The 25,280-nt window shown below is 40.1% G+C and overlaps 8 protein-coding genes across 8 annotated transcripts; 4 read left to right on the plus strand and 4 right to left on the minus strand.

The window, feature by feature from the left end:
- Window positions 1–4,695: 4,695 nt before the first annotated feature.
- On the plus strand, window positions 4,696–8,216 carry PHALS_12061 (Putative transmembrane protein; the record flags this gene model as incomplete). Its single annotated transcript, XM_024727533.1, has 3 exons — window positions 4,696–5,460; window positions 5,523–5,636; window positions 5,694–8,216. 3 exons carry the CDS (start codon window positions 4,696–4,698, stop codon window positions 8,214–8,216), a joined length of 3,402 nt encoding a protein of 1,133 aa, XP_024578101.1.
- Window positions 8,217–8,245: 29 nt separating this feature from the next.
- PHALS_12062 (uncharacterized protein) lies at window positions 8,246–9,628 on the minus strand (the record flags this gene model as incomplete). The annotated part of the gene is made up of 1 exon (XM_024727534.1): window positions 8,246–9,628. The coding sequence occupies one exon, from the start codon at window positions 9,626–9,628 to the stop codon at window positions 8,246–8,248; it is 1,383 nt and encodes a 460-aa protein (XP_024578102.1).
- Window positions 9,629–10,205: 577 nt separating this feature from the next.
- Window positions 10,206–13,023, plus strand: PHALS_12063 (voltage-gated ion channel superfamily; the record flags this gene model as incomplete). The annotated part of the gene is made up of 4 exons (XM_024727535.1): window positions 10,206–10,821; window positions 10,879–10,996; window positions 11,056–11,564; window positions 11,633–13,023. 4 exons carry the CDS (start codon window positions 10,206–10,208, stop codon window positions 13,021–13,023), a joined length of 2,634 nt encoding a protein of 877 aa, XP_024578103.1.
- A 161-nt stretch (window positions 13,024–13,184) lies between these two features.
- PHALS_12064 (Molecular chaperone (DnaJ superfamily)) lies at window positions 13,185–14,246 on the minus strand (the record flags this gene model as incomplete). The annotated part of the gene is made up of 4 exons (XM_024727537.1): window positions 13,185–13,354; window positions 13,409–13,543; window positions 13,616–14,139; window positions 14,200–14,246. 4 exons carry the CDS (start codon window positions 14,244–14,246, stop codon window positions 13,185–13,187), a joined length of 876 nt encoding a protein of 291 aa, XP_024578104.1.
- Window positions 14,247–14,291: 45 nt separating this feature from the next.
- Window positions 14,292–17,674, plus strand: PHALS_12065 (uncharacterized protein; the record flags this gene model as incomplete). The annotated part of the gene is made up of 6 exons (XM_024727538.1): window positions 14,292–15,377; window positions 15,444–15,587; window positions 15,651–16,979; window positions 17,041–17,133; window positions 17,204–17,270; window positions 17,340–17,674. The coding sequence occupies 6 exons, from the start codon at window positions 14,292–14,294 to the stop codon at window positions 17,672–17,674; spliced, it is 3,054 nt and encodes a 1,017-aa protein (XP_024578105.1).
- A 203-nt stretch (window positions 17,675–17,877) lies between these two features.
- Window positions 17,878–18,762, minus strand: PHALS_12066 (hypothetical protein F443_08757; the record flags this gene model as incomplete). Its single annotated transcript, XM_024727539.1, has 2 exons — window positions 17,878–18,526; window positions 18,599–18,762. The coding sequence occupies 2 exons, from the start codon at window positions 18,760–18,762 to the stop codon at window positions 17,878–17,880; spliced, it is 813 nt and encodes a 270-aa protein (XP_024578106.1).
- A 2,879-nt stretch (window positions 18,763–21,641) lies between these two features.
- Window positions 21,642–22,547, plus strand: PHALS_12067 (uncharacterized protein; the record flags this gene model as incomplete). Its single annotated transcript, XM_024727540.1, has 1 exon — window positions 21,642–22,547. The coding sequence occupies one exon, from the start codon at window positions 21,642–21,644 to the stop codon at window positions 22,545–22,547; it is 906 nt and encodes a 301-aa protein (XP_024578107.1).
- Window positions 22,548–22,682: 135 nt separating this feature from the next.
- Window positions 22,683–25,280, minus strand: PHALS_12068 (Chromo domain/shadow; the record flags this gene model as incomplete). The annotated part of the gene is made up of 3 exons (XM_024727541.1): window positions 22,683–22,724; window positions 22,795–22,909; window positions 25,045–25,280. 3 exons carry the CDS (start codon window positions 25,278–25,280, stop codon window positions 22,683–22,685), a joined length of 393 nt encoding a protein of 130 aa, XP_024578108.1.

Genomic DNA, 25,280 nt, shown 5'->3' on the forward strand with positions numbered 1-25,280 from the left:
ATGTTTAACCGTTATGGTTAAGACTGCATATGTCTGCATAGTTTAAGTATGTACTTATTTTAGGTTCGCGCAAAGGCTGAGTTAGAGTGTTCCACATACCTTAGGATGGGTTGGTAGCTTTTAACTTAGGCTTAGTATATTGTGTGGCCCGCAATGGCATCCGACTCTCCTGGAGGCGATACAGTAACCGTTGGTCTCTGAATGAGTTCGGTTTTCACTGAGACCTTCCACATCCAACTTTCTCCCTTCAAGAAAGCCGTGGACGTCGCAATTTATGCAGAGTATGAACTACGTACCGCTTGGGCAGGATGGAATACTGGAATGCAAGCTCTACAAGCGCGCTACAGGTAGAAAGCGATCTCTTAGCCATTGAGCAGCTCAGCACCTGCAGATGCTTGAAATGGGCCAATTTGCGTCTCACATGCCTAATTCGCGTTCAGCTAGGATGGCCGAAGGGTCGGATTCTTCGAAAAGGGCAAACGACGAGCGTCTCGCAGGTAAAAGACAAGCTCCGATAGGTTGCCCTGCATCTACAGGGAATGAATTGAGTCTGATTGTATCAGACGAAGGTCGTGGTTAGTGGGAGAGATGCGAATCACAGCCAAGGAATGTTGATTGTTCACATCAAAGCCCAGGCTTGTGAAGCTGTAGAAAGTCTGGTAGTTTCAGGCGCGTCATGAATTTACACACACACACGCACACACACAACGTGCGACTATCAAAATAGTAGGCAGTACGCGAAGGCATCGATAAACCAAACATGGATACAATATTTATGCGTCTTGTGACGAGAACACTGGGTGGCGTCAAACGTATGCTGAACCTTCACGTAAAGTTTGAGGACTTTGGCAGACGCGGTTCGACTGAAAGTCAAAACAGCTAGATACCACGCATTTCTTTCCTGCTGAAACATGAGTCTACATTGACAATAGCGGCGGTAAGTCGAGGGTTTAAGATGGGATGAAAAGACGATTTTATGTCGCGGTCTCCACAACAAATCTCTGTATATTGTAGTGTATCTGTGGCATGACGGGAAAAGCAGCTTCAAGCTGCTATCTCGTATACCAAAGTTGGTGGAGAGTGTAAGTAACTCGATGTGAAATGCACCATGCCAGAATCGGCAGAATTGAAGGTCACTTGTGAGTCCAATAAGCCCTGAAGATGAAAGGATTAATTAATCTTTATCACGATAGAGCGGTACTGATGAGTCAGCACTCTTAGCGGAACCATTTGCCTGGTCTACAATGCGAAGTAGTAAGCGTCACCAACAAGTGTTGAGGACAGATCGCGCGCCCATGTCTGGAGTGAACAGAGAATTCTACTCTATCTACTCTACTACTGGCAAAGGGTCATTTCGAGGTAGAAGGATTATCCTTTCGAACCAATGCTGAAATTACAGAACGGTGAGCTCACCAAGAATACAGTCGGGCCCGAAGAAGCTGAGCTCGCCGCTCATTATGGATGAAGATGTCATTAAAGACACTCCCTGAGCAACAAGTGTAGAGGGTGAAATGGCTTCCTCAAAGATAACACGGTTCTTCTCTATCCATCGCTGAAGGGACATAACAACGTGGTAACGAGCAAACGTGTCTCTCCTCAATAGAAGAATGCGCTATGAAAATGACTTTATTCTCGGGTGCAAGTATTGTGTCATAAGACAGTTACCTCATCAACGGAGCGACATAATGTCGATGGCACGATCGTCCGCGCGAGGCACGAGTGGTTAAGGCGTGAAAAGGAAATCCCACACTTGGTTTTGCTTTTTGTGTCAGAAAGGCTAACGGCAAGTGGCGAATCGCAGCTATATATATATGCTGCATTCGGCTCACTATATATATACTATATATATAGTGAGCCGAATGCAGCCAAGATTCTGGCGCAAACGACAAATTCTGGGAAGGACGTGTTGCAGAATAGCGTAATTGTCTGCGCTTTGTTTGGTTCCCTGCGCTTATTTAATGGTAGTTATCCAATCTATGTTTGAGCCAGCAATATTCCAATATGATCGAGAAACTGGCGCGGTCTAACCAACAACTTGCGCAAGTTCAGTGCAATGTGCCGACATGGCAACATTCGTTATCAATATTATCCCAAAAAGATGTGAAAATATGCTGGCGTGCGACAGTAGAGGCAACCCTTGAGACTGCTCAAGATAGCGCAAAGTGTCCCCCGAATTTCGTCTCCTCCAAAGTCACATCGGCCTTATCACGTCGCCTGTGACAGTAAAGCCTTCTCAAAGACTACGCTTTGCTCCAAGCAGATGCAAAGAAACATAACGCATGTAGCACTTGCATAAATATAGCTGGAAGATTATATGTACACTCACTGACGACAAGCAATTTTCACTGGAGTTTACCCTCGTCAAGTTCAGGCTGTATCTGCTTGCCTCTGAGTCTTTTTATCCAAATTGACGATGCGTCGTTGCGCACAGCGATATTGCACCAACTCCATTCCAGAAAACGGCAAGGTGTGCGTCTATCTTTGCCGCATATAATTTGGAGGTAGGGGCCGTTACATGTGGCGCTAGATCTTGCTCTACACTAGTGACGTTGACAAGTGGAAAGGTAAAACTTACAGCGCATCAGTCCTACTTACCATTGTTGCATTGCCGAGAGCTTTGAAAGAAAGGATTAAGTCCTATATCGCTTCATCAAAGCGCGCTGTTGTACATCTCCAACGCTATGCTCCATCCCAATGATTGCTGTATAGCAGTACTGACTTACATTACACTCTGCATGTGGTGATGCCTCATGACGAGAACATTGAGTACAAGATAAAAGGTCCTACATTGGATAATCACTTCGGAATAATAAAAAGACATATTATTTGATGAGCACTATGTGTTCATGGCGCAACATGTATAAGCGGGTAAGCACATACGTGATCACGTGTCAAACGTGTGAAAGGTTTAAACTCTCTCTGCATGAGGAGTACCTTCGACCAGCATCCCGATTTTGCTGGACTGCTTACTGCGCGATAAAGTTAGTTGTATTATTTTACAATTCTATACTGAAATCCCGAGAGGATTACGATTCAAAAGTCTATGTATGTTCCTCAGTACAATTTTTACAATACAGCCGGATACGGAGAGCTCTGCTTCGAACAAACCAGCGTCTTGACACTTCCTGTATCTGAGCTACCTCTGATAGCGACGCTGCTGAACCGCTAAAAGTGTATCAAGCCAGACAGTGTGATGTCGAAGCTCAGAGAGCAAATCTGAGATCTGTCGCAATTAAGCCTCGGGTGCACGCCGTGGCTCTGGAAAAAAGTCTAGATGCTGAATCAACCGAGAAAGATCACGAGAGCCAGCCACAACAAAGTCGACTTCCACCGGCACGGCTTAATAAGCCAGGGACGATCCATTATCACGCGAATCCGGGCGTTCATTTTCGGTGCGTAGAGAGATAGAAGAATTCTCGTCTGTGAAAAGACTCGTTATACTTTGAGGTTTCATTTCGACAAGATTGCCCTGGTGCCAGGAGCGCTTACAACTTGGAGCATCCTATGACTTTATCTTTCTCGGAGAAGATGAAGGTCTTACTATCGCAGCGCGCTTCCCACTTTTGTTAGGCGATACATTTTGCGGGAAATAATACCCTTGATTGATCATTATTACAGCTGCCTAACGGTGGAGAGCGGGGCCGAAAACAGCCGGGACTTGTCAGAATGGATTGTCACCTCGACACCTGCGTTGTGGTCTGTATTTTTCAAAGTCAAGCATAAGACGACGCTCTAGGTGCGTCCACTTATCTGAAGATGATACGTAAAGACTAAAGACGAAGTAGGCGATCGGTTTTTTTTACCCAGTCCGTGGACATATACTTAGCGTCATTATCAAAAACTCATGTTTTAGTATTTTTCATGAAAAAAACGGGGTTCCTCAACCACTGCTATTTATCATTGGGAAATGACTACTGTGGGTTAAGCAAAAGCTCAAGAAACAGTTTTTCTTTCGCTTTGGGTGCGCACTGATGAACCACACGCAGATTCGTCTGAGAGCTTCGCAATTGCGCGTCTAGCGACTATGAACAGTATCACACCGTGACCGTGGTGTGACTCTTGCACTTACAACGAAGAAATCTGAGCCATTTGTTCCGTTAAAAACAAGCTTGGCATCATTGTGGGCTCCGCGGCTGGGTGTCGCAAGACTTCCTGCCGATGTAAAAGGCACGGCTTGTGTTGCAGAGAGGTGAACGCATTTTCCTTGGGATCTTGGCCTGGTCGTCAAAGGCCTGGATGCTCAATATCCGCGAAGTTACACCTTCGCATCATCACCAATTTTATTAGGTGCATTGGTCGCAAAGAGTACGCTTTTAAAAAGAATTTGTCGAGCCTGTTTATCAGCTGCGACTTCCGGTGCAATTACGCTCAGTAAAGCAGGCAGTTTAGGGGTCAGCGTTGTGGTTGCTCGCATAGCGGTCATTGCTGTGCATTATTTGAAAGTAATAAGCGTGAACTCCCATCATAGTGGAGACGGTATAACAAGCCAAGAGCTGTAATATTGATTACTTGGCTTTGACACCTGTATAATAGTACAATATAATCGTACGAACCTGATGCTTCTAAGAAAAAAAACAAAAATTAAACGTACAAATTCAATTTCCCCGTCAATATCTTCAATTTGATTGGTCAAAAAGGCTACTGTCATATTGCAATACAACATTATGCTTTTCAATAAAACTAAATTTCTCGTATATGTACGCATCAGTGACGCCGCAATTCACGCGCGAGTTATTGTCGCCGGGACTTCGTGTCGGATACACTGATAGAGGTGGTGTTTGGCAATTCTTAGCATCCTCTTTATCACAACGTTTACCTTTGCGTGCAATTGAATGGCGTAACCTCGTGGGTGTAACCAAGCGCATTGAACAATTACCACTTCATTTTGTCGAGATTTCAGACAAAAATGATCATTCCGATTTTCCTCTTGCGTGTATTTACGTGGTTAAATGTGAAGATTTAGATTTTTATAAAAATACCGTGAGACGTGATTTAATGACATGGGTCGATCTCATGACAAGTGCGAAAGTTGAATGGCTTGTACTGTACGTACCCCTGGGTACACGTCCAAAAGGTGCGGACAATTTACCAAATGGTGTTTATCGTAAAATCTTTGAGCGATTACGAACAGATTTTGTTCTTCAAAAGGGTGGAACATTCTTACGTGGGACAATTGCATCTGGACAAGAAAGAATTTGTAAACTTGATATGTTAAAAGGGACAAGTGTTTTCGGACATCAACAACAACATGAAGCTCAATGGACTGAATTACTTTTACGCTTACGTTATTGTGTTATGGAAGCATTTGAACGAACATGTTTTGAATATGAAGAAAAATTACGAAAATTAGCAGGAAATCGAGGAGATTCCAATTGGAACTTTGGAGCTTTTTTTCAAACAAAAGATCAACTTGCTTCGATGTATGAACAAATGTACTTACAAGATGATGCGATACGACATGTACGACCATGTATTTCTATCTTAAAATTTTATAATTTCTAATGTTTTTTTGTGATTTTTAGCTAGATGAACTGGAAGCATGTTTTAGTGATTTCAGTCTATGTGAAAAAATAGCATTTCAATCAAATTGGACGCACACAATATCACAAGACGATACTATTTTTACACATTCTCCTGTACGTATCAATTGATTTCTATCTTTCATTTCTATATGAAATTAACAATGAATATAGTTAGATATTATCTCAACTAAGACACAAGAATTGATTGCAATGAATCGTGCATCAAGTCAAATCGTTTCACTTTATTGTTTCTGTCGACAAATACGTACGTTGTATGTTATGGGAAATTTCCCACAACTTTTAGCACGTGGAATGGAATTTATTGAAACTTTTCAACTTGAATTACAACAATTGAAAGAAACTTTGAAATGGTATCAACCATTTCTTTGGGCAGTTGGAGCTTGTTTGGAAATTGCTTATGCTTGTGAACTTGCATATAGTGGTCGAGATAATGAATGGAAAGGATCGAGTGTTTCAATGCAAGCAACTCAAGTGATTCCAGTTGAAGAAATGGCTCGAGGACTTGGAAATCTTTTGTATCTTGCACGTCGAATTCTTCGAAAATTTGCTTGTTTTCGAAAGGATATTGAAAAGAATGAATTTCAGGAAGAAATTTCAACTAAACCATGGTATCAATATCTTCAGCATGTATTTGTATGCACCGATACGACGTTGTATGATCAATGTCTTTTAGAAGTCTCACATCTTGCATCCATGTATTTTTCACAATCTGGAAGACATCGATTTGCTGTATTTCTTGGTCAAGAATGTGCAATGTATCATTTGAAACGTGGGGAGTATGAAAGTGCTTCAAGTTTATTACGATCAATGGCTCGACAAAGTGAAGAAGATGGTTGGTTGATGATCTTTCGTGCATGTGTACGTACAATTTGTCGAGTTGAACTTGCTCTAGGACGTTCAACTGAAGCAGTTGCTGCTTGCTTTAATATGTTAAAATTTCATGAGAAAGATGAGAAAGAAGAAATTAAAGAATTTATAGCAGCACTTGTTTCATCTTTTCAAAGACCTTTAAATGGACAATTGAATGAAAAGACAACAGTGAATCTTCAATCACTTTTGAATCCAACACTTGCAGTTGAAACAATGCACTCAAGTGATTTAATGGTGAAACTTGGAGAGATTCGAGTGAGTTTAAATCTTGTCAATGACTTTTCAGCTGCACTTCATATTGATCAAATTCAAATTCGATTTCAAAAACTCAAGGAACAAACAAAAGATGATGAAGTGACGATTTTATTTGAAGAGAATCAGGTTCAAATTAATGAAAAAACAAATCGAAAGTTTGTGTTTTCTCATTCAACTGTACCATTAGGACATTATTCTTGTACTCACGTTGATTGTATCATAGCTGGCACTCAATTCCCCTTGTTAAAAGCCAATGAATTAATTCAAGCAAGTTTTGAAATGAAAGAAAAGATGCAAAGTCTACAACTTGCAATTGATGGTCCTCACTTGTTTATTCCACGACCTTTTGCTTCAGTTGAAAAAGTGTTGATTTCAATCCAAGGAAATGAAGAAAAGGTTTCAAATGGAACACTTGAAGTCTGTACATTGAAACCAAATAGTTTATCGAATGAAATGGAAGACTTGACACATGATGAAGTGGAAGAGACAAGTGAAGACAATTGTATTCTTGAATTGATACAAGTTGATGAAGTTACAAGATCATCAAATGTCTTAAATCAGTCGTTGGACATAAACGTCACTTGTAGTTCTATGACTGTGGAACTACCGACATTAAATCGTGGAGATTATTTGCTTTATCTCTTGACTTTAACACTTTCTCCTTTCGAAGAATCTTCCGAAGAAGCAATTCAAGAAAGAAGTTTAACGATTCGAGCAAGTGTACGATATCATCAAGAATCATTGGATTCAAGTACCTTTGCAACATCAACCCAAGTGCAATCCCTCGACTCTACATTCCGTATCATTCCACCTTTAACTTCAGTCATGCGGTTCAAACGTGTAAATTCTCGACTCTTTACTTCCATTGCACTGACATGTAACCCATTCACTTCTATCACTTTACTTGATTATCGATTGAATTGGTTAGACAATCAATTCTCAACTACTTCATACATAACATTAGAGCACGATCCAAACGAAAAGATGCGAGGAACCCAATTACGTCCAAGTGATTGTATCTATTGCACATTTACACATCAATGTGGTCAATTGTTTGATGATTTGTCTCAACAATTTGATTCTAATTTCGAACTTGAATTTCAAGATGAACATCAAACATGGAAACAAACAATGCGATTTGAAATACCATTGAAACATGTCATTGGACCACAATATCAAATTCATGTCCATCGAAAACATGACAAAGTTCAAGATATTGAAAGTTCGACAACAGATCCAATAATGTTTGAAATTCGAATTCAAGAAAACATGTCATCAAAGCAACAATCTGAGACTTTAGTATTGTGTTTAACAACAAGAAGTAAACAAGATTGGATTCTAATGGGAAAAGAACGAGAAATATTACCACGAAATTTACAAAGTGATCCAAGAAATGGCATTCGAGAATTTTATATTGAAAAGAAATTTGTAGCCACGCAGATTGGACGTCTACGTTTTCCTACGTTTCAACTTGAAATGAATGGTCAATTAATTCCATCGTCACGTGTCTATTGTCAACAATCAAGTTGTCAAGAAACCATTTTCTAAATTCTTTTCAATATCATCAATTGAAAATTCTATTCGGAACGTTCTGTTGAGTTTGATAACACTCCTAATTGTCGTAAAATTTGTGCTTTTTCTTGACAATTCACATAGGAATCTCCATTTCGAATATGCCATAGCGCACCGCCTAAATTTACTCCCCAAGCTGCTTGTGGATAAGGAGGTTCAGGTGGAACAATAAAGCGAGTATTCATGGAAGCACATGTACCATCATGAAGCGCAGCATAAGCTTGAAAAGATGGTAAAAGAATATCATTCCATCGTTGATCATTGGAACGCCAAACAAATCCAACTTTGTCTAATTCTTTTCGCAATGTTGGTGTCAATTTAATCTTTTGAGATCGTACACGTGTAATCCAAAGACCAAGTCGAAATCCTCGTGTTTGTTCAGGCCAATTGAGATCACCTTCAGGAACAATAAAGTCCGTTCCCACAACAGCATGATTACCATAAAGTTGTCGGAATGTACTTAAAGCTGGCACGACAATTCGACGAACCATCTTCTCCACACGATCTCGTGCATTCCAAACGAATTCCAATTCTTCTAATTCTTTAAGTGAACTTTGAACTTCGACTTCATATGCTCCTTGTCGAATATTTCGAATTGTTTGTCCAAGTTTAAATCCCCATGCTTCTCTAGGCCATGGATCTCTCGAAGGTATAATAAATTTCTGTCCTACATCACAATGACGATATTCCGCTTTAAACACATGTAAAGATGGTAAGATCCAACCCCACCAGACTTTTTCTTGCACACGATAAGAAAAACCAAGTGCTTGAAGCTCCTCTTGACATTCTTGAACTTGTAGCGCGTATTTTCCTTCACGTATCATTTGAACATGACGTCCTAATCTATAACCTTCTAACTCTTTCGACCACCTTGGATCATCTTTATGCTTTGGAATTATAAACAATTGAGGCACATGAAGATTTCCATTTAATTCTTTATATTTTCGTAATCCAGGAAGAAACATGTCATACCATTTGGTATCAAGAATTCGCCAAACAAAACCAAGTGCTTCTAATTCTTCCACCCAATGTTTTGGAATTGGAGGTAGAGTTTTGGATATATTTCTTCGTGGTTTTGTTGGATCATTTTCCAATTGAATTGTTTTAACACCTTGGATTCGCAATTTTGAAACAGCATTTCCAAGTTTCAATCCTCTTGTTGCTCGTGGCCAGCGTTCTGCTTCTTTTCCATCGAACGGAACTTGAAATTTTTGAGGTACAATCAAATGACCATAATGTTCTCGGTACGTTTTAATAGCAGGAAGATGAACATGTTGAAATTGATGTTCTTGCCATGATTTAATTGGAAATCCAATCTTGGTAAATTCTTGTATTTCATCAATCCATTTCTTTGGGAGCTTTTCATCAGACACGACTCTTTTATTCATTGATTGCATATAACGATGTATCCTGACACCAAGTGGAAAATCATGCAATTCAGGTATCCAATCGGTACTTTGAGGTACGACAAAGCAATACGGAACAGCAAAATGATGTTCCAAGCTATGAAACGTTTGGAGAGCAGCCAAGAGTTTATAAATCCTTATCTTTCGTTTTGAAAGACAACCAGTTGAGAAATCATCATTAACCAAGACATGATTGTAACGAATAGTTGAAGAAAATGATGTTATTGATGGAGAAAGAGCGTGAAAGCGGGTGAAAATACGTGCACGGAGAGGGAGATGACTGAACATGGTTTCGAAGTTTGTGGTGGATTATAAAAGCAATTAGATTGGATAATTTTACGAATATTTAAATTTTAATTGGATGAAAATAGAGTTATGGAATATTACTGATCTGTTCGCGAAATTTCTAAACGCTACTTATGTTTTGTACATGAAGTGTGAAATACGATGTAATGTTACACCATATTTAAAGTCTTTATAATCGTGTAGATACATTATTTTGAGACTAGAAGGGGTACATGATGACAATAATAACTCCCAACCTTTAGGTGCGCTTTCGATGCTTGAGTCGATTCTGCATAAACGTACCCCACAATCACAAAGCCGAAGTAAAGTAGATCCTCGATTCTGGTCACGATCTTCTCATTCTATTAATGCTCGAACGTCAAGTCGAAGTAAAGGTGAAGATCGTAGTCGATATGAAGTTGGAAAGGGCCGGAAAGATGGAAATAGTTATCAAGAAAATATGACTAGCTTGGCGTCACCGAAATTGTCGTTAAAGCGTTCGAATTCTGCTAAACAATTAATTTCAGGTTTGAATGCTCACCCATTGCGTCAAACATCCAGTAGCGCACGAAGTTTAAATGCCAAAGTTGCTGTCATGAATAAAGATGAAGCTTTGGAAGTTGTAGCAAACTACGTTTACGATGTACCGGAGAAGAAAATGAAAGGTAGATTACATGGTACGAGTTATGATGATAGTGACGAACAAGAGGAAGAGGGAGATGAAGTTACTTTTGAAGCTCGACCACTAATTTCAGAAGATGAAGATGAAATTGCGTACTTTTCGAATCGAATGGGTGGATCGGACTTTAAATTACTTCGACGACATGTGCTACATCCACATGGACGTATTCGCTCGATCTGGGATACCATTACCCTCGTTTTAACAACATGTACGATCTTGTCGTTTGAATTACTTGCTTGTCACTGATTTATCTTTATAATTCCAGGGGTTCTTGTCATCGTTCCGTTTGAACTTACTTTTGCGATGCGATATCCTCTACGTCGTGCAATTCTTCAATTGGATTTATGTATTGATACGTTGTTTCTCGTAGACATCATCCTCAAGTTCGTACCGTTTTCTATCAATTTTTCTCATTTTTCAAGTTGCTAAGAAAGTCTGAAAGTTTTATTACTGCAGTTGAAGATGATGGCAAACTTCATTTTTCTTTTTTTTCAATTGTTCGTCACTACTCACGTGGATGGTTTCTTCCCGAATTGCTTTGGACAATTCCATTCTACGCTATTTTTGAACGACACGATCCTCAACCTTTCAATTCGCAAGGTTCAGCCATGTACTCGCTTTCTAACTTTTCAACACAAGCTGCTTATTTATACCCAGCAGCCCGTTGTCTTCGATTACTTCGAGTTCTTGGTCTTCCTCGACTTCAGCATCGTCTTGAACATTCATTGCTTATATCTTCGAAAGTAAGTAGTCTTGGGAGTTTTCTCTATGTCGTATTGGCACTTTCGCATGTATTTAGCTGCGTATTTGCATACTTGGCATTCCATTATGACGAACAATTGGAATTTGCACTCAATTCACGAGTATTGCAAGATTCGGAAGTCAAAACACGGTACATTGCAGCATTTTATTGGTCAATGATGACGATGACTACAGTTGGTTATGGTGACAGTACGTTCTTTGATCATTTAATTCACATCATTGAACTTACTCTTTGCTATCATTTTATCTAGTTACAGTCAAAACAAATGCTGGACGTCTATTTTCAATTGCTGCTATGATTGTTGGAGCTGGTGTCTTTGCGTATGGTATTACGAATGTTGTCTCACTTTTTCAGCAACTTTACGAAAGTGATACTGCATATCGACGAGATATGGACCAGATTAATGATTTTATGCAAGCACGAATGCTACCACGTGCATTGCGGGATAAAGTACGTGCGAATACATTTCATTGGCGAAAAGCTGCACGAGGTGAAAACAAGGAACGTGATCGGTTAATTGTGGAACGAATGGCGCGATTGATTCGAGCTAAAGTTGCGGATCATTTTTGCGAGGATATAATGCCTCACAAAATGCCATTTCTTGCTGGTTGTAGTTCCGAGTTTATTCACGATTTGTATTTACGAATGCATGTACAATGCTATTTACCTGGAGAGGATATCATTTGTCAAGGGGATTATGGTTCCGAAATGTTTTTTCTTTTTGTTGGACATGCTCAAGTCTTAGTTGACTTGACAAAAGTTGCTCTATTTGGTCCAAATTCATGTTTTGGGGAGTTTAGCATTGCAAATCCACGCAAACCTCGTCTTGCTACAATTCAAGCACTTGATTTTTGTGAAACGCATTGTATTGATCGAGAACAAATTCTTCGAGTTCTTTTGTTACACCCAATGACGTTGCGTTCTGCACGTCAACTCACCACTTTAAGATCACGAAAAGCACTGACATTGATTTCGGAAAGTGGTGGTAAGTCGCGTACTTTACTACAAGGTCTAGCTATGATGTGGCGAGCTGAAGGTGTAGAAGCATTACTTCCAGTAGGAGTTACTGTGGCTAGTTTGCCGTTTTTACAAGAATTTATGACCGGACCGACTCTTGCAAGAAGTAATTCGGTTGTGAATCTTGTGCCTTCGAATGATTTAAATGCACAGTTGCAACTTCATTCGAACCACACACAACTACAAAATGATGCATTGTCAATGAAATTGCCGCCGTCGTTTTCAAAAAGCACAAATTCTGATGCTAGTCGGCGTCTTTCCGTTGCGACGGATTTTTTGACTGCTCCTCATGTATTACGAAGGTCTCCTTCATTGCATCGGAGACGCAGTGAATTAAATCAAGTGTCAAATATGAGCAGTGAAGTCACAACATTTGACCGTGCGCTTGATATGAATGAGACTAGTGATATCGAAGTTGGTTATTCTAATACGATAAAAGCATCAACGAAGGATGCTGGTGTAATTAATAACAATTCATTTGTCAGTGAATTTTCAGCTTCCACTTTAAAGCTTGACGATCGATATGAAGTGCTTTTGACTGAGATACGCAATGTCGCGCGTCGACAGGATCTACTGGAACAACAGTTGAAACTCATGATAGAGAGACAACACTATGTGAGCGATTCGTGAAAGGATATCTTTCAAATGAAAGAGATAAATAACTGTCATGAGCAGCACTGGATCAGGTTCTCTCCAGTATATAACAAAGCGTGAAAGACTTTATCGCGAGAAGGATACATTATGCTCAATTGAGCAGCTAATAGATAAACTTGTTGTACTAAATTAGTCTTCTAATCAACAAGACCAAGTACCGATGGAATATGGGAGATTTCACCTCCTACTAGACGTACAAGCCATGAACGAATCGCCTTTTCAAGTGCCAATGGGTCCTGCGTGCTGTCATTATAATGATGAAACAACGCAATTTTCTTGTTGCTGTTACTCAGACTCACAACAAACGCTACATGCCGTTAAAATACCGTCTTAACATTATTTAACAATATAACAAACGTACGTGGTATACGATTTTCAAACTGCGTTTGCCAAAGCTTTTGTTTGTCCTTCGAGAGAGTTTTTAAATCAAGCCAACAGAATGTAAGCGGGTCGCGTTGGAACGCGACTGCTAAGTTTTCAAGAATACGAAACTGATCTACAACCATAAAAACTCATAGATCAGTGATTTTGATCAATCAACCATTCAATCTCATATATCATCACTTACCTTTTACAGTGCATCCATGATATCTCTCATCTGGAAAAAATACAAGCGTACGTCTTCCTTTCGCTAATAAATATAAAGGTTTAAACTCATAAATTGAAGGTGCAAAGACTCTTGCAAGCTCATTTAAAGCACTTGGCTTCATCTCATGTGTCTTGGACTCTGCTTCTTTACTTCCAAATATTCCCATAACCACAGCAAGTAATAGAATCAACAAAAAGGGTGTCGTAAGATGAGATAAATCCCAATGTCGAGTCGAATGGTAGCTATAATCGTAGTATTGTCGATTATATTGTTGATACTGCTGTCTTGTATGTTTTGGTACTATTTGAGCATTTGTTAGCTCTTCGTATGCAGCATTGATACGCATAAATCGCTTCTTTGCATTTGGATCATCTCGATTCTTATCAGGATGCCACTTAAGTGCAAGTGAACGATACGCGCGTTTAATCTCAACGTCCGATGCTGATCGCTTAACTCCAAGTACTTTGTATGGATCGTCATGATATCCATCGATGTTTTTCGTACTGATAGTAGCACCAGAAGCAGAAGGAATCTACTCATCGTCAAGTATAGTAACTACTGACAAATCAAAAAACTGTAATTCATATTTCAGCAAATAGTACGAGTACATAGTATACTATTCACGAAAAGTGGTTTGAAAATGTCCGACGGTTCTATGGAGGATGAGAGTTTAGTAAGCGTTGACCAGTTTTTACGGGATAATGGCTTTAGTATCTCTGACTCAGCCCTCGAACTTGCATCTCTAAGTGATGATGAAGTACTAAGTGATGCAGATGAGCGTGAACCACCGCGTTTTGTATTACTTGAAGATGAAGATTTATTACTTGGTCGAGACCGCGAACGACTTAGTGGAGATAGAACGAGTGAACGACCCGAAAGTGACGACATAGGAAGAGCACGACAAGTGCAGAATGAATCTTTTGATAGGTCGATGCTCTTTGATGGGTCAAGACTTTCGCTATTAAGTCATACAACTCCTATAAGTGATACAAGAGATCATGATACATTATCGGTGCCACCTTCTCTAGCTTCTTCGTCATCTGTACTTGAGTTACAGGGTATGGAAATTTCAACTTCTTCGTTATTTGCTTCAGATTATCAAATGACACCAGAACAAGAAGTAGAAGGTGTAACTATGGTATCGGCTGCTTCTTCGACATCTCATCCACCATCTTTAATCAATTCAGAATCTTCAAATGCATCCAGTAAAGAATTGGATGAGGAATTAAGTGATGCGTTGGGAGTTCTTCGATCGTCTGTAATTAATGAGAAAGATCAGAATTTGATTTCAAGAAACGAAACGGAAGAACAGAACCAACCGGAAAATAAAGAACATGATCACTATTCTCATTTGCTTAAGACGACAAATACAGAGATTGCAAGTAAAAAAGATAAGGATTCAATTTGTTCTGACAAAAATGATGGTGCGAGTTTGATTCAAGTGTCTGATGATATTGTGAGATCGTCCAGAGAAGGTTGTGATGAGACTGATTATGTGTTGCTTTCACACGAAGTGGAAGAAACGAAAGAGAAACATGAAAATGATGTCGACAATATTGATCGTTACGAGCGTAATGTATTTGATGAAGGTGCATGGAATGGATTGAATGATCTGCTTCGGAAAAATGGTTTACCCGCTGTGCAATTCCGTCGCAGTAGATTGGAAGAAAATGTGCCTGACAAAGAGTCTTTGTTTATTCTCATTCATGACGTTGCCGCTCAATTAGAACAAAAGAATGAGGTTTGTGAAGATCGGTATATGCTGAAAAAGATGATTTTTTTAAAGTTTATTGTTGTGGATATGTAGACGATTCAAGATTTGTTGTTGGCATCGAAACGCAACTCAAGGGCTCAACACAGAAAAGAGGGAGATCTGCAAAGCTTAGAAAAGCAAAAAGTAGATGTTCAAAACGCGTTGGAAAGAGCGAAAGCTGAAATTCAACGCTTAAAGGTATTGAATACTTTCATTTGCCTAAATTTAACAAGATTATCAGCTGACATTATGCATTTTTAGACAAGCCAGAAAAAGGAGAGCGAAAATGCTGAAGTTTTGTCGAAAAAGCTCAAAAATTCGTGTTTGCGCTTACAACAGCAGCTTAAAGTAAGTGAACACCGCGTGAAAGCCAAAGAGGTTTTGGTGGAGAGAATGCAGGCGAAATTACAGCAACAAATTGATAAAGACAACATGAATAAGTTACGAGATCGACGAGCTTTTCGTAATTTACAAGATCGAGATCCACGACGCGCAAATTCGCGTGATACTGAAGCACTTGAAACAATTAGTGGATATGAAGCACAACGAGAACATATGCATGAAGAGATTCAATTCTTAAAAGCTCAGGTGGCTGCACTGAACAGTGAACTTCGAGATAAAGAGAACTTTATAGCTCGACAAAGTCGTACAGCGCTGCAAAGTGAACCGCCAGTGTGGGAACAAGACTTTGATGAGAATCAGTATCGCCATCGTCCTGGATCTTCATTGTCTTCTGATGAAATGATGCTTGAACAATTGGAAGCTGCACGTCGAGAGCAGGAAGTCGTGGCTGCTAAGCTTCGACATCGTGAAGCTGTAATGATCAAGAAAGTTGCAATGATTGAACAAGAATTACTCACTGCCCATGAAACAATTGCTGAATTAAAAGAAGAGAATGCTAACTTGACGCTCGAGGCAGAGTCGCGTCCTAGTATCCGCGACTACCGATTATGTCAGCGACGAATTCATGAGTTGGAACGTCAAGTGACTGAAAGTAAACTCGCATTGGATGAAGCTACTGATCTCAATGAGCTGCGAAAGTATATGGGAACCAAAGAGCTTGTTGAACGTGATCGTTTGAATCATCGTTTACATTTGAATCGATTGAACACGCTTCCACGTGAAACGATGTTAGAGGTGGTCAAGCACGTATGTCGTATCCTCCATCTGACAGACATAACTCTCATTGGTCCAAGTCTTGACAAACTTTGTGGCGTCGTGGCTGCAGTACCACGCATGGAAAAGTTTATTCGTGATGTATGTGGGTTTGTTTATTTTAATTTAAATGAGAACACGGGAGAGCATCCAAATGATCACTTTGAGCTGGAACATGTGCTTCCAACATTGCAACAGTGGATGGTTGAGCGACAGAAACTCCATGCTTTGGAAGGATTTAAGGTCTCAATTATTACTGAGCTATGCAAGCGTGCAATTGAGCCAAATCTTTTGGAAGATAATAATCGGGAGAGTTCTATTAGCCGCCCAACGACGCTTTCTCGCGCTATTCAGATCGTTGCAGAGCTGGTTGAACTAGAGAAGAGTGTAATTCATCATCGGGAAATCTATGCTCAAGCTGCGGTTGAAGTGGAGGTGAGTTCATAGCTGAAAATATGCATGGGAAGTAACTTATCGTTTGTTGTTTAATCTTTAGCGCCGACCAAATGTGTTGATTAACCAAATTGTAAGACACTTTTCACACCTGTTTCAAGTTAAGGCGATCGATGGTGTCCTTCCGAAAATTAATGTATTATGAAATGGTTTCTGTTATTGATCTCTTGCTGCAATCAAGCTTAACAAATGTGAATTTGTTGCAGGAAACGTATTTGTTCATTAATGAAATGAAGAATTTCTCACGAGTGATTGGCGATCTTCTCCACTTAGGTGTGTACAATTAACAATGATGAGTTTCAAAACTTTCGCTGATGACATGAATTGATTGACTTCGTTTAGAAAAGAATACATCATTAATACAAAGGTTAAACATTATCAAGGAGCGGCTAGAAGAGAAAGAAGTGGAATTGAATACGCATCATGCTGAGGAAGATATGCACGGAAACAAGACGCTTAATTTTGTTGTTGAAAAGCGTCGATCTCAATCGAATCTTTCTGGTGATACAAATCTTGTTGGTGTTCAACAAGTCCGTGAAATGAGTATTTTAATACGTGAGCTTAAGCGTGAATTGGGTGCTGCATCAATGAAAGAGATTTTGCCGAGAACGAAGCGATTGATGGAACTTTTGAGTCTTTCTATTCATAATGAACCCGAAGATGAAGTGGATGATTGAGGTATTTATCAATAAAAAAGAGCATTTTTAAGACGATTCCAAATTTTAGTGAAGATGTTGAAAGTAGTACTTTTGCTGGTAAAATAGTAAGCTACTACATTACAGCATATAGTATTGAGAGTGCTATTCTACTATAAAGCAGTAATATGTTTGAAAATAGACGGAGTATGTACAATTTCTATTTCGTCTAATTTGACAATCTTCTACCTGTTTGAAGAAATTTCGTCGATTATAATGGTGACAGATTCTGGACATTCTTTGATCACTTCAGTCTGGACGATTGGAGTTGACTCTATCCCTGCGTAACTGAACGCTGTCAGGTCATCCTTTGGAGAATTGCATGATATGACACTTCGTTCGGTCCCAAAGCAAGAAGGATGAAATACACCATAAAGCGTCGCTTGAACAAGTCCAAAGAATACATTGACACTACAGGGGACGATTAGAAACCAGTCGAAGACGAGAATGCCGTATAGAATCCACAAGAGATTGTTGATTACTCCAGCGAGGATCATAGCAAACGGCAATGAAGTCGACGACCGTGTTTGTACTACCACTTTGATTTCTAAAAGGGGTGAAGCATATAGTGCAAGACTGGAAATGATCGCAATGATACCGACCACCGTCATCATCGCATCTTCTGAATGTTTGAGCTCTACGTTCATCCCCACCATAACGTAAAAAGTCACTGCTGCATTACAAAACATTGCAATCGAGCAAATCGTGATGACAATCTTGTAATTTGTTGTATAGCGAAGGTATATTGCGAGATAGATGACACTTAGAGCATCTCCAATAGCATATGTTGTAAAGACAGGAAAGAGGTTACCTGCGACGTAACCGTACAACATCCTACCAGTTCAAAACAAATAAAATTAAGAAATACTCCAGTAGTTAAGATTTTCAATCGAAATTCTTACGTACCAAATGTGATTACAAACCCACAACGTTGCAAATGGTAGAATGGATGCATTTTTCACATCACGTTGTCGAATGATTCGAGTAATTGCAGACAATGGACTTGCACACATGGACAATGCCGATAGTGTCGCAAGAATTTGTACGATATCTTGAAATGAAAGTTCCATTGAAGATTAAGAACGACGTTAACTTTTGAAATGAGTAAGTTGGAAAGTGAAGCAATGAAGTGCATTTCTCTAAGTTCCAACCGCAACGTCGCACCAAGTGACGAGAGTATGGAAACTATTCCAAGGCCCCTCTCGGTATAGTGGCGCCAGTCCTCAGTTTTTACTGAGAAAGCATTCGTCAATTTAGATCTGAATCGTTCAGATGTCACTAACGCGGACATCTTAGATAATCCCAGGATCTGAAACTTTGATCGTCTCGCAGTAAACTCCAACTTTCTATTAACACCCTTCTTTTAAGCGTTTTAATAGTCACGTAACCGACTAAAAAACGGTCTGATTCGTAGTAATAAGATACACTTTTCTAATTAGTAGCAAATTTGCTATCAACAAAGAAACGATTACTCTTAGTACAAGCGATAGCATTCACAATTTGTGTATATCATTTGTGACTATGAGGTGCTGCATTTGTGGTGGGAAGAAATCCATTTAAACATTAGTTAAGCTGTATTTTAATATATTCATATTGAATAAAGTCAAAATGTAGCAAGCAGACATGATAACGTAGTAGATTGTAACGTCGAAGGTGACAGTACGGTAATTTTAAGCGTGAAAATAATGATCTTTGGCTGCGATGGATTTAACGTGTAGATCAGGTTGTAGGATCGCTATATCTATAAACAATGAGACTTTTGCAATCATTTTTCTTTCAAATGATGCTCTAAGCGTGGAACGATTCGGAAGATAATAATATTGCAGGAAAATTATCGAACTTATGTTCCATAGCAATCATTGATCTGAAAAGTTAAGATCACAAACGAATTTCATAAATTGAGATCATAAGTGGTAGAGCCTTCATAACGAGAATATATTGATGGCCTGGAAAATTGGTACGTCTGTACACAATACCCAGTTTCCTCTCTCTTTTTCAATACATGATAAAAATTAGAGCATGTCGCATCGAACATGCCAGAGCTTCGCAATTCAGACTGCTAGCTTCGTTAAGCTTCTGTTCAAGCAGAAGTGTACTTCTAACCCAATGCTCTATACGAAATATTTAGGATTTGATCTACTAATCTATTCAGTAGATTTTTATTTGAGAAATAGATGAAGCTGTGAACAAGTTTTAGCACTTGATAATTGTCGTGTACTATTATAGATGACAGTTATATCAGTTGAGTCGCATCAGTTTTAGAGCACATGAATTAGTAGTTTTCACTACGCGATTGGTCTGAAATGAGAAGTTGTTAGCTAGGCTGTACATCTGGGGTTAGCTTAGGGGCGCTCAAAAATGTCGCGAAGTAAATGGCTTAGTATCAAGTTCGTTTTGGAATGCGACAGCCTACGTACATGTCATTATTTGTGAGAGGCGGTTATTTTTCCATTACTAAAGTTAACGCATAAAGCTAAGTTTATTTCAATTAACTTTTATTATGCCGCTGAAAGGTGACTTTCTTTTGAGAGGCTTATTATATATGGTAGAGGTCACTTTTGTTACTTACCTCCCAAATGTTTTGGCAACCGATCTGGAAACTTTAATTATGTGTCACTCCGTTTTTTTGCGTTATTAATATTCACGTAAATTTATTATACGTAAGACATTTTCTGTTATATTACATACACGAAATATCATCCAATATATTATGTTTCTACGTAGTAATCCTAATTGACTACATCAAGACTATTAAATACGACAAAATCATACTCTGCACAATCGCTCCATTTATCTACAGACGCCTCAAACTTCACCCTGTAAGATTATATATAGATTACTAAACACGCAGAGACAAGCACAAAAATGTAGCTAAAAATGAGCGTTTTGCTACACTAAGCGTATTTTTATAGCAGGCCGTATCATGGACTTTTGTAAATGGTATTACGTTATGGGGAAAAAGTAAGCAGTCATACTAATTATACTCTTATATAAATCGATTAAAGCTACAAATCCAGCATTTATGTTTTTGAAAGTATCAAATTAAGCTGATTGGCATTACTAGCACTAAAAAATTTTGATGCTACCAGTTCTAATTGTAGAATTACTAAGCCCGTTTACAATCGTGCAACTTTGATGCTTAAATGCCTCAGCACCTCGATCGTTTGTATATGCACATGTTTGAACGTTTCGACGTGCTTACGCGCCGGATAAAATATTCGTGGATATGTGTGCTCTTCAGACAGCAATGAGAGCGAATGGTATCAGGTTTTAAGCTAGGAAGTGGACAAATTCAACCTCTATACATTTCATTACGCTGATTGTAAGAGTTAAAGGCTTTTTGTAAACGACACAAAATACTACCTGTAACACTAGTACCTCATTCTAATTCATGACGTAAGTCTAGCAACCCACACATCCCCCACAAGTCTTTTCTCTACGTATCCAAACAACACTATCAGGATAGTTTGTCATCATACCTTGGCTTTTCTGCGTCTCTAACAAACAATAAAACATAAAGTAGGTACGAAAAGATTGCTTGCAACAAAGCCAGTAATTTTGTTCAAGGTTCAAGAAATTCAAAATTCTATCCAAATTTTGGAACCTTAAAATCTGACACTGATTTAAGTCGTTCTGCTCGTCAGGATACATATCTTAAAATTCCAAGTCAGTTCTTTGTCTCACTCTCTTCCTCATGCGCGGTGCAATCTACGTGACTACTTCTCTCCTCATCGCAACAAGCGTCCACACAGCTGCTGAATCCCTTCAGATCAAGTCACGAAATGTACGAAAGCATGACATCTTGCCAATTGGTGGTATGGACACCAAGACGTTACCCAAAATGTCGTTGAAAGAAAGCAATGACCGAGTGGTGCACACCACAGCTGATGAAGAGCGCAACAGTTTAGCTAGATTGATTGCCAAGACACGTGGTGAAGCATTAAAATTAATGTTGCCGGAAACATTGGCAAACGAGAAGGATAAAGCGATCGTCAAAGTCAGTGCGGATGACTTAAGCAAGATGATTATGAAAAACTTGGGCTCTCCTGCCGCCTTCAAGGAAAAAAAAGAAATCCAAGATCTTGAAGAAGAAGATGGCCAACTCATCGAAGATTTGGCCTATCTCGATACCGTGTATACTGCGCGCCGTCAAATAGCCGATGCAACTCGCCAATTTTCCCTGAACAAAAGTAATGAAGCCAAAAAACTGATCAAGAAACTCGAACACCATAGCAGTCGACATATGACCGCTCCCGATAAAACATTGCTTGAGCATTCACTAGTCGCTACGCAACACTACAATATAAAAGCCAACAAAGCGGCGCTTATAGCCAAAAAAGCCGCGCAAGTAGCCACAGAGAATGAGTTTTTGGCTGGCGAATCGTTTTCAACCCTCACAGAGTATCGAGGTCGATCTCAGGAAATCAAAAGAACGATCCAGCAGCTAAAAGAGTCCATAGATACTGAAGCTTCTATTGCCATGCGAGAGTCTAAGAGATTGAGATCGGACGTATCTTCTGAACCTTCCAGTCCGTCAAACGACGAGAGTGATCCAGTTCAACATGTTCACAATACTATCAAAACGGCTGTAACGAACGCCCCTTCTGGCAGCGCCTTGAATTTGCTCAAAGGTCTGACGTCGCTCCAAGCACGTCAGCTGTTCCACATTGCCAACAAGGGCAAAATTGCAGCCCCTGGATCACATGTAGCAAATAATGCGATTAGAGAGCTGAGCGACGACGCAAATGATATCCCGTGGTACGCTCTTTGGTACATGATCTTTCACGATTTCTGTGTGAAAAACAAGCTATTACTTTCCGAAGGCACTGATAGCCACCATCCTCCTTCAAGCTAGCATGACATTTTCGCTTTCATACTTCGTGATCTTTTTCAATTGCACTGCTTTAATTTACTTTAGTGCACGTAAATAATAAACGAGCGAGTTTGAAAACAAAACATGCATCAACAGTCTGACTACTGAATTTGTGTATCAATACGTCGACGGCTGCAGCCGGATTGTCATGGCGTTAGACTGGCAAGACATGCAGCATTGCGTATGAGTGCAAATAATAGGCTTCAAATTATCCGCAAAAGGCACATACTGTCCAAACGCGTTCTAAAACAACCTGTAGAGTATCATGTCTCGCCGCCTCACGAAAGCTCCTTAGTTGGCAAATTAAGTCGTATTCTGCCTTTTTTAATAAAAAAAATCGAATTCTGATGAAATTAATCACTTGATTAAAGGTATTACAGTCACATTCTTTCAAAATTTTGTCCGATTTAATCCGTGATCAATTAAATATGAAAGAATTTAAACAGAAGCTGTAAAATTAGTCATATATTTTAGTGATATGACTAATTATTACACAACCTGACCCACAAAATCGGTAATATCTTGTGATGATAAAGTTCAAGAAGGAATAGTACTATCAAATCTACATATTGACCAGACATACAAATCAAAATAATAATAATGGAGCAAGAATATTCAGCACATTCTTTGGAATCGTCTTGAAACAATTGAAAGTCGGTGCATTGCTAAGACGTGATATTAAAATGTCAATCTGATCAGGTAAATAAAAGTATGCGATGCAAAGTTCACCATTGTTTTGCGTGGATTTGTATTAATCAGACGCGCAAAAATTAACAGAAATTCGGGGCACGGATACGAAGAAAATAAAACACACAGACATGCTTGAGATTTATTAGAATCTAGAATTTGAAGCAAGCGCTCGACTTGACAACTAGTTCCGGTGTTGTTATAAAAGAATTGTAATTACCCAAAAACTTATAATGCCGTAAAATTTTCTCATTTTTCATGTGTCTGCAGCAGAATGATGCGCAACATCTATATGATTTGATTGCTTGATTGTTTACCTATGAGCGAAAGAATTCAGCATGTGGTGATGCCATGTAGACCGTCAACCTCGCGATTGCCATTTGTTATAAAATAAATTCGAGAGTAACTCTGCTCATAAATATTGACACCAAGCTGCTAAGAGCTACGTCCGATGTTGCAGCGGGACTCTTTTGCTTAGAAGGAGCTACGCTAAGCTCACCGACCTTACGCTATATTAGAACCAGTACGAGTGTAGCGTATCGCAATCTGCTTACTCCAAGAGTGACCGAAACCTTAACTAAAGGCAAAAAATCTCTGCCGTATATAATTAGGACTATATATCTTTTGTTTTATTTAGGGCAAAGCCGTCTATTTCTGATGTTATAGGGTTTTCTGACTAAATTGCAAAACCTCATAAAAATGCATAACTACTGGCAGTCCTACCACGTAGTTGCTTCTTGTTAAGGTGAAGCCACACCATTGTAGGGTCACACAAGATGGTGTTACCCACCTCTTCATACCAGGGTACGTGTAACCTTGTTAAACGTGCCCTCATCACTGGTGTAAGTACCCACATTTCACATTTTACTGTCGCCTCGTTCGAACTACGCGTGGCTAAGACATCTCTACGTCCGCATGACCTTCTTCACGCATTCTCTGCCCAATAAGCTTGTGTCTGTGACACGAAAAACACCAGCCGCGCTAGCGGCCACGGGCAGAGCCCTCCTTCGTCTCATGCACGCGGTTAGACCTCGGACAGCACGATCGCGGCTTCAAGATAAGCGCATCCCAAGCCCCCGGCAACCAAACGCCGCACACCGCGCCCGCCACGGGCAACGGATTTCCTCGTCGAGGATTTGAAGGATGTCGACTACGAGTCGGATACTCCTTGTTTTGGATCGGAAGAGAGGGGGGTCAAGGTTCACCAACGGCACGACGTGAGCCCTGCTTGAACCTTGCAGACAACGTGTCCGTTTCCCGGAAAAGTGGTATTATTGCCAATCGCCTCGATGAGACACATGAGCAGTAGATGGAGGCTTCCCACAGAGCGCTCACACCCACGGTCGGTCCTAGACCCTCGTGTGAATTATGGCTTCCGCTCGGCGGTCCCGCTACAGAAGCGAGGACGCGATCACTCGATCGTTGGGCGTCTACGTGGTCGGGCTCTCGGTCACCTCACAAGCTGAGCTTGGCCAACGAAAGCTATCCGAGCTTGCTTCTTGGTACATCAAGATTCCCAATGGTTAGGTACCGCGCCCGCCTTCGCTCTCAAATAGGATGCGCTCCTGCACCCGCAATGCGGACGATTCATGTGGTGCTCGTCCCTAGCGAAATCACTGCAGATGATGAAGATCTATTTGAGTGATGAATGCAGAGGCACCGAGAACTTTTTTAGTTGTCTCACTTACAGCGGAGCAACAGCGTAAAACGCCATCTTCGGTTCGAGATCGCCAAACGCAAGGCGCAACGCCGACTTTACTTCGGATTGTTGTCCTGCGACGTATGGATTTACCCATCACGCTCCCACGAGCTCTGTGAAAACTGACACGGGTGAGTCTGCAACCACAGCAGCCCAGGGATATAACTTGAGCTCAGCTCATGGCCCTCCGGCTTCCGGGCTACTGCCGAGAAGCGCGGAGCGTCATAATCCTTCTGATCATAAGCGTCTACGACTTCTGGGCAGTCTTGCCAAAGTGGCACCTCAAACTCCCACGAGTTCTCGTAGTCGGGGTATTCCCGCCACTTCAT

The sequence above is a fragment of the Plasmopara halstedii genome (genome assembly GCF_900000015.1).
Source record: "Plasmopara halstedii genome assembly, contig: Scaffold_614, whole genome shotgun sequence".
NCBI classification, from domain to species: domain Eukaryota; phylum Oomycota; class Peronosporomycetes; order Peronosporales; family Peronosporaceae; genus Plasmopara; species Plasmopara halstedii.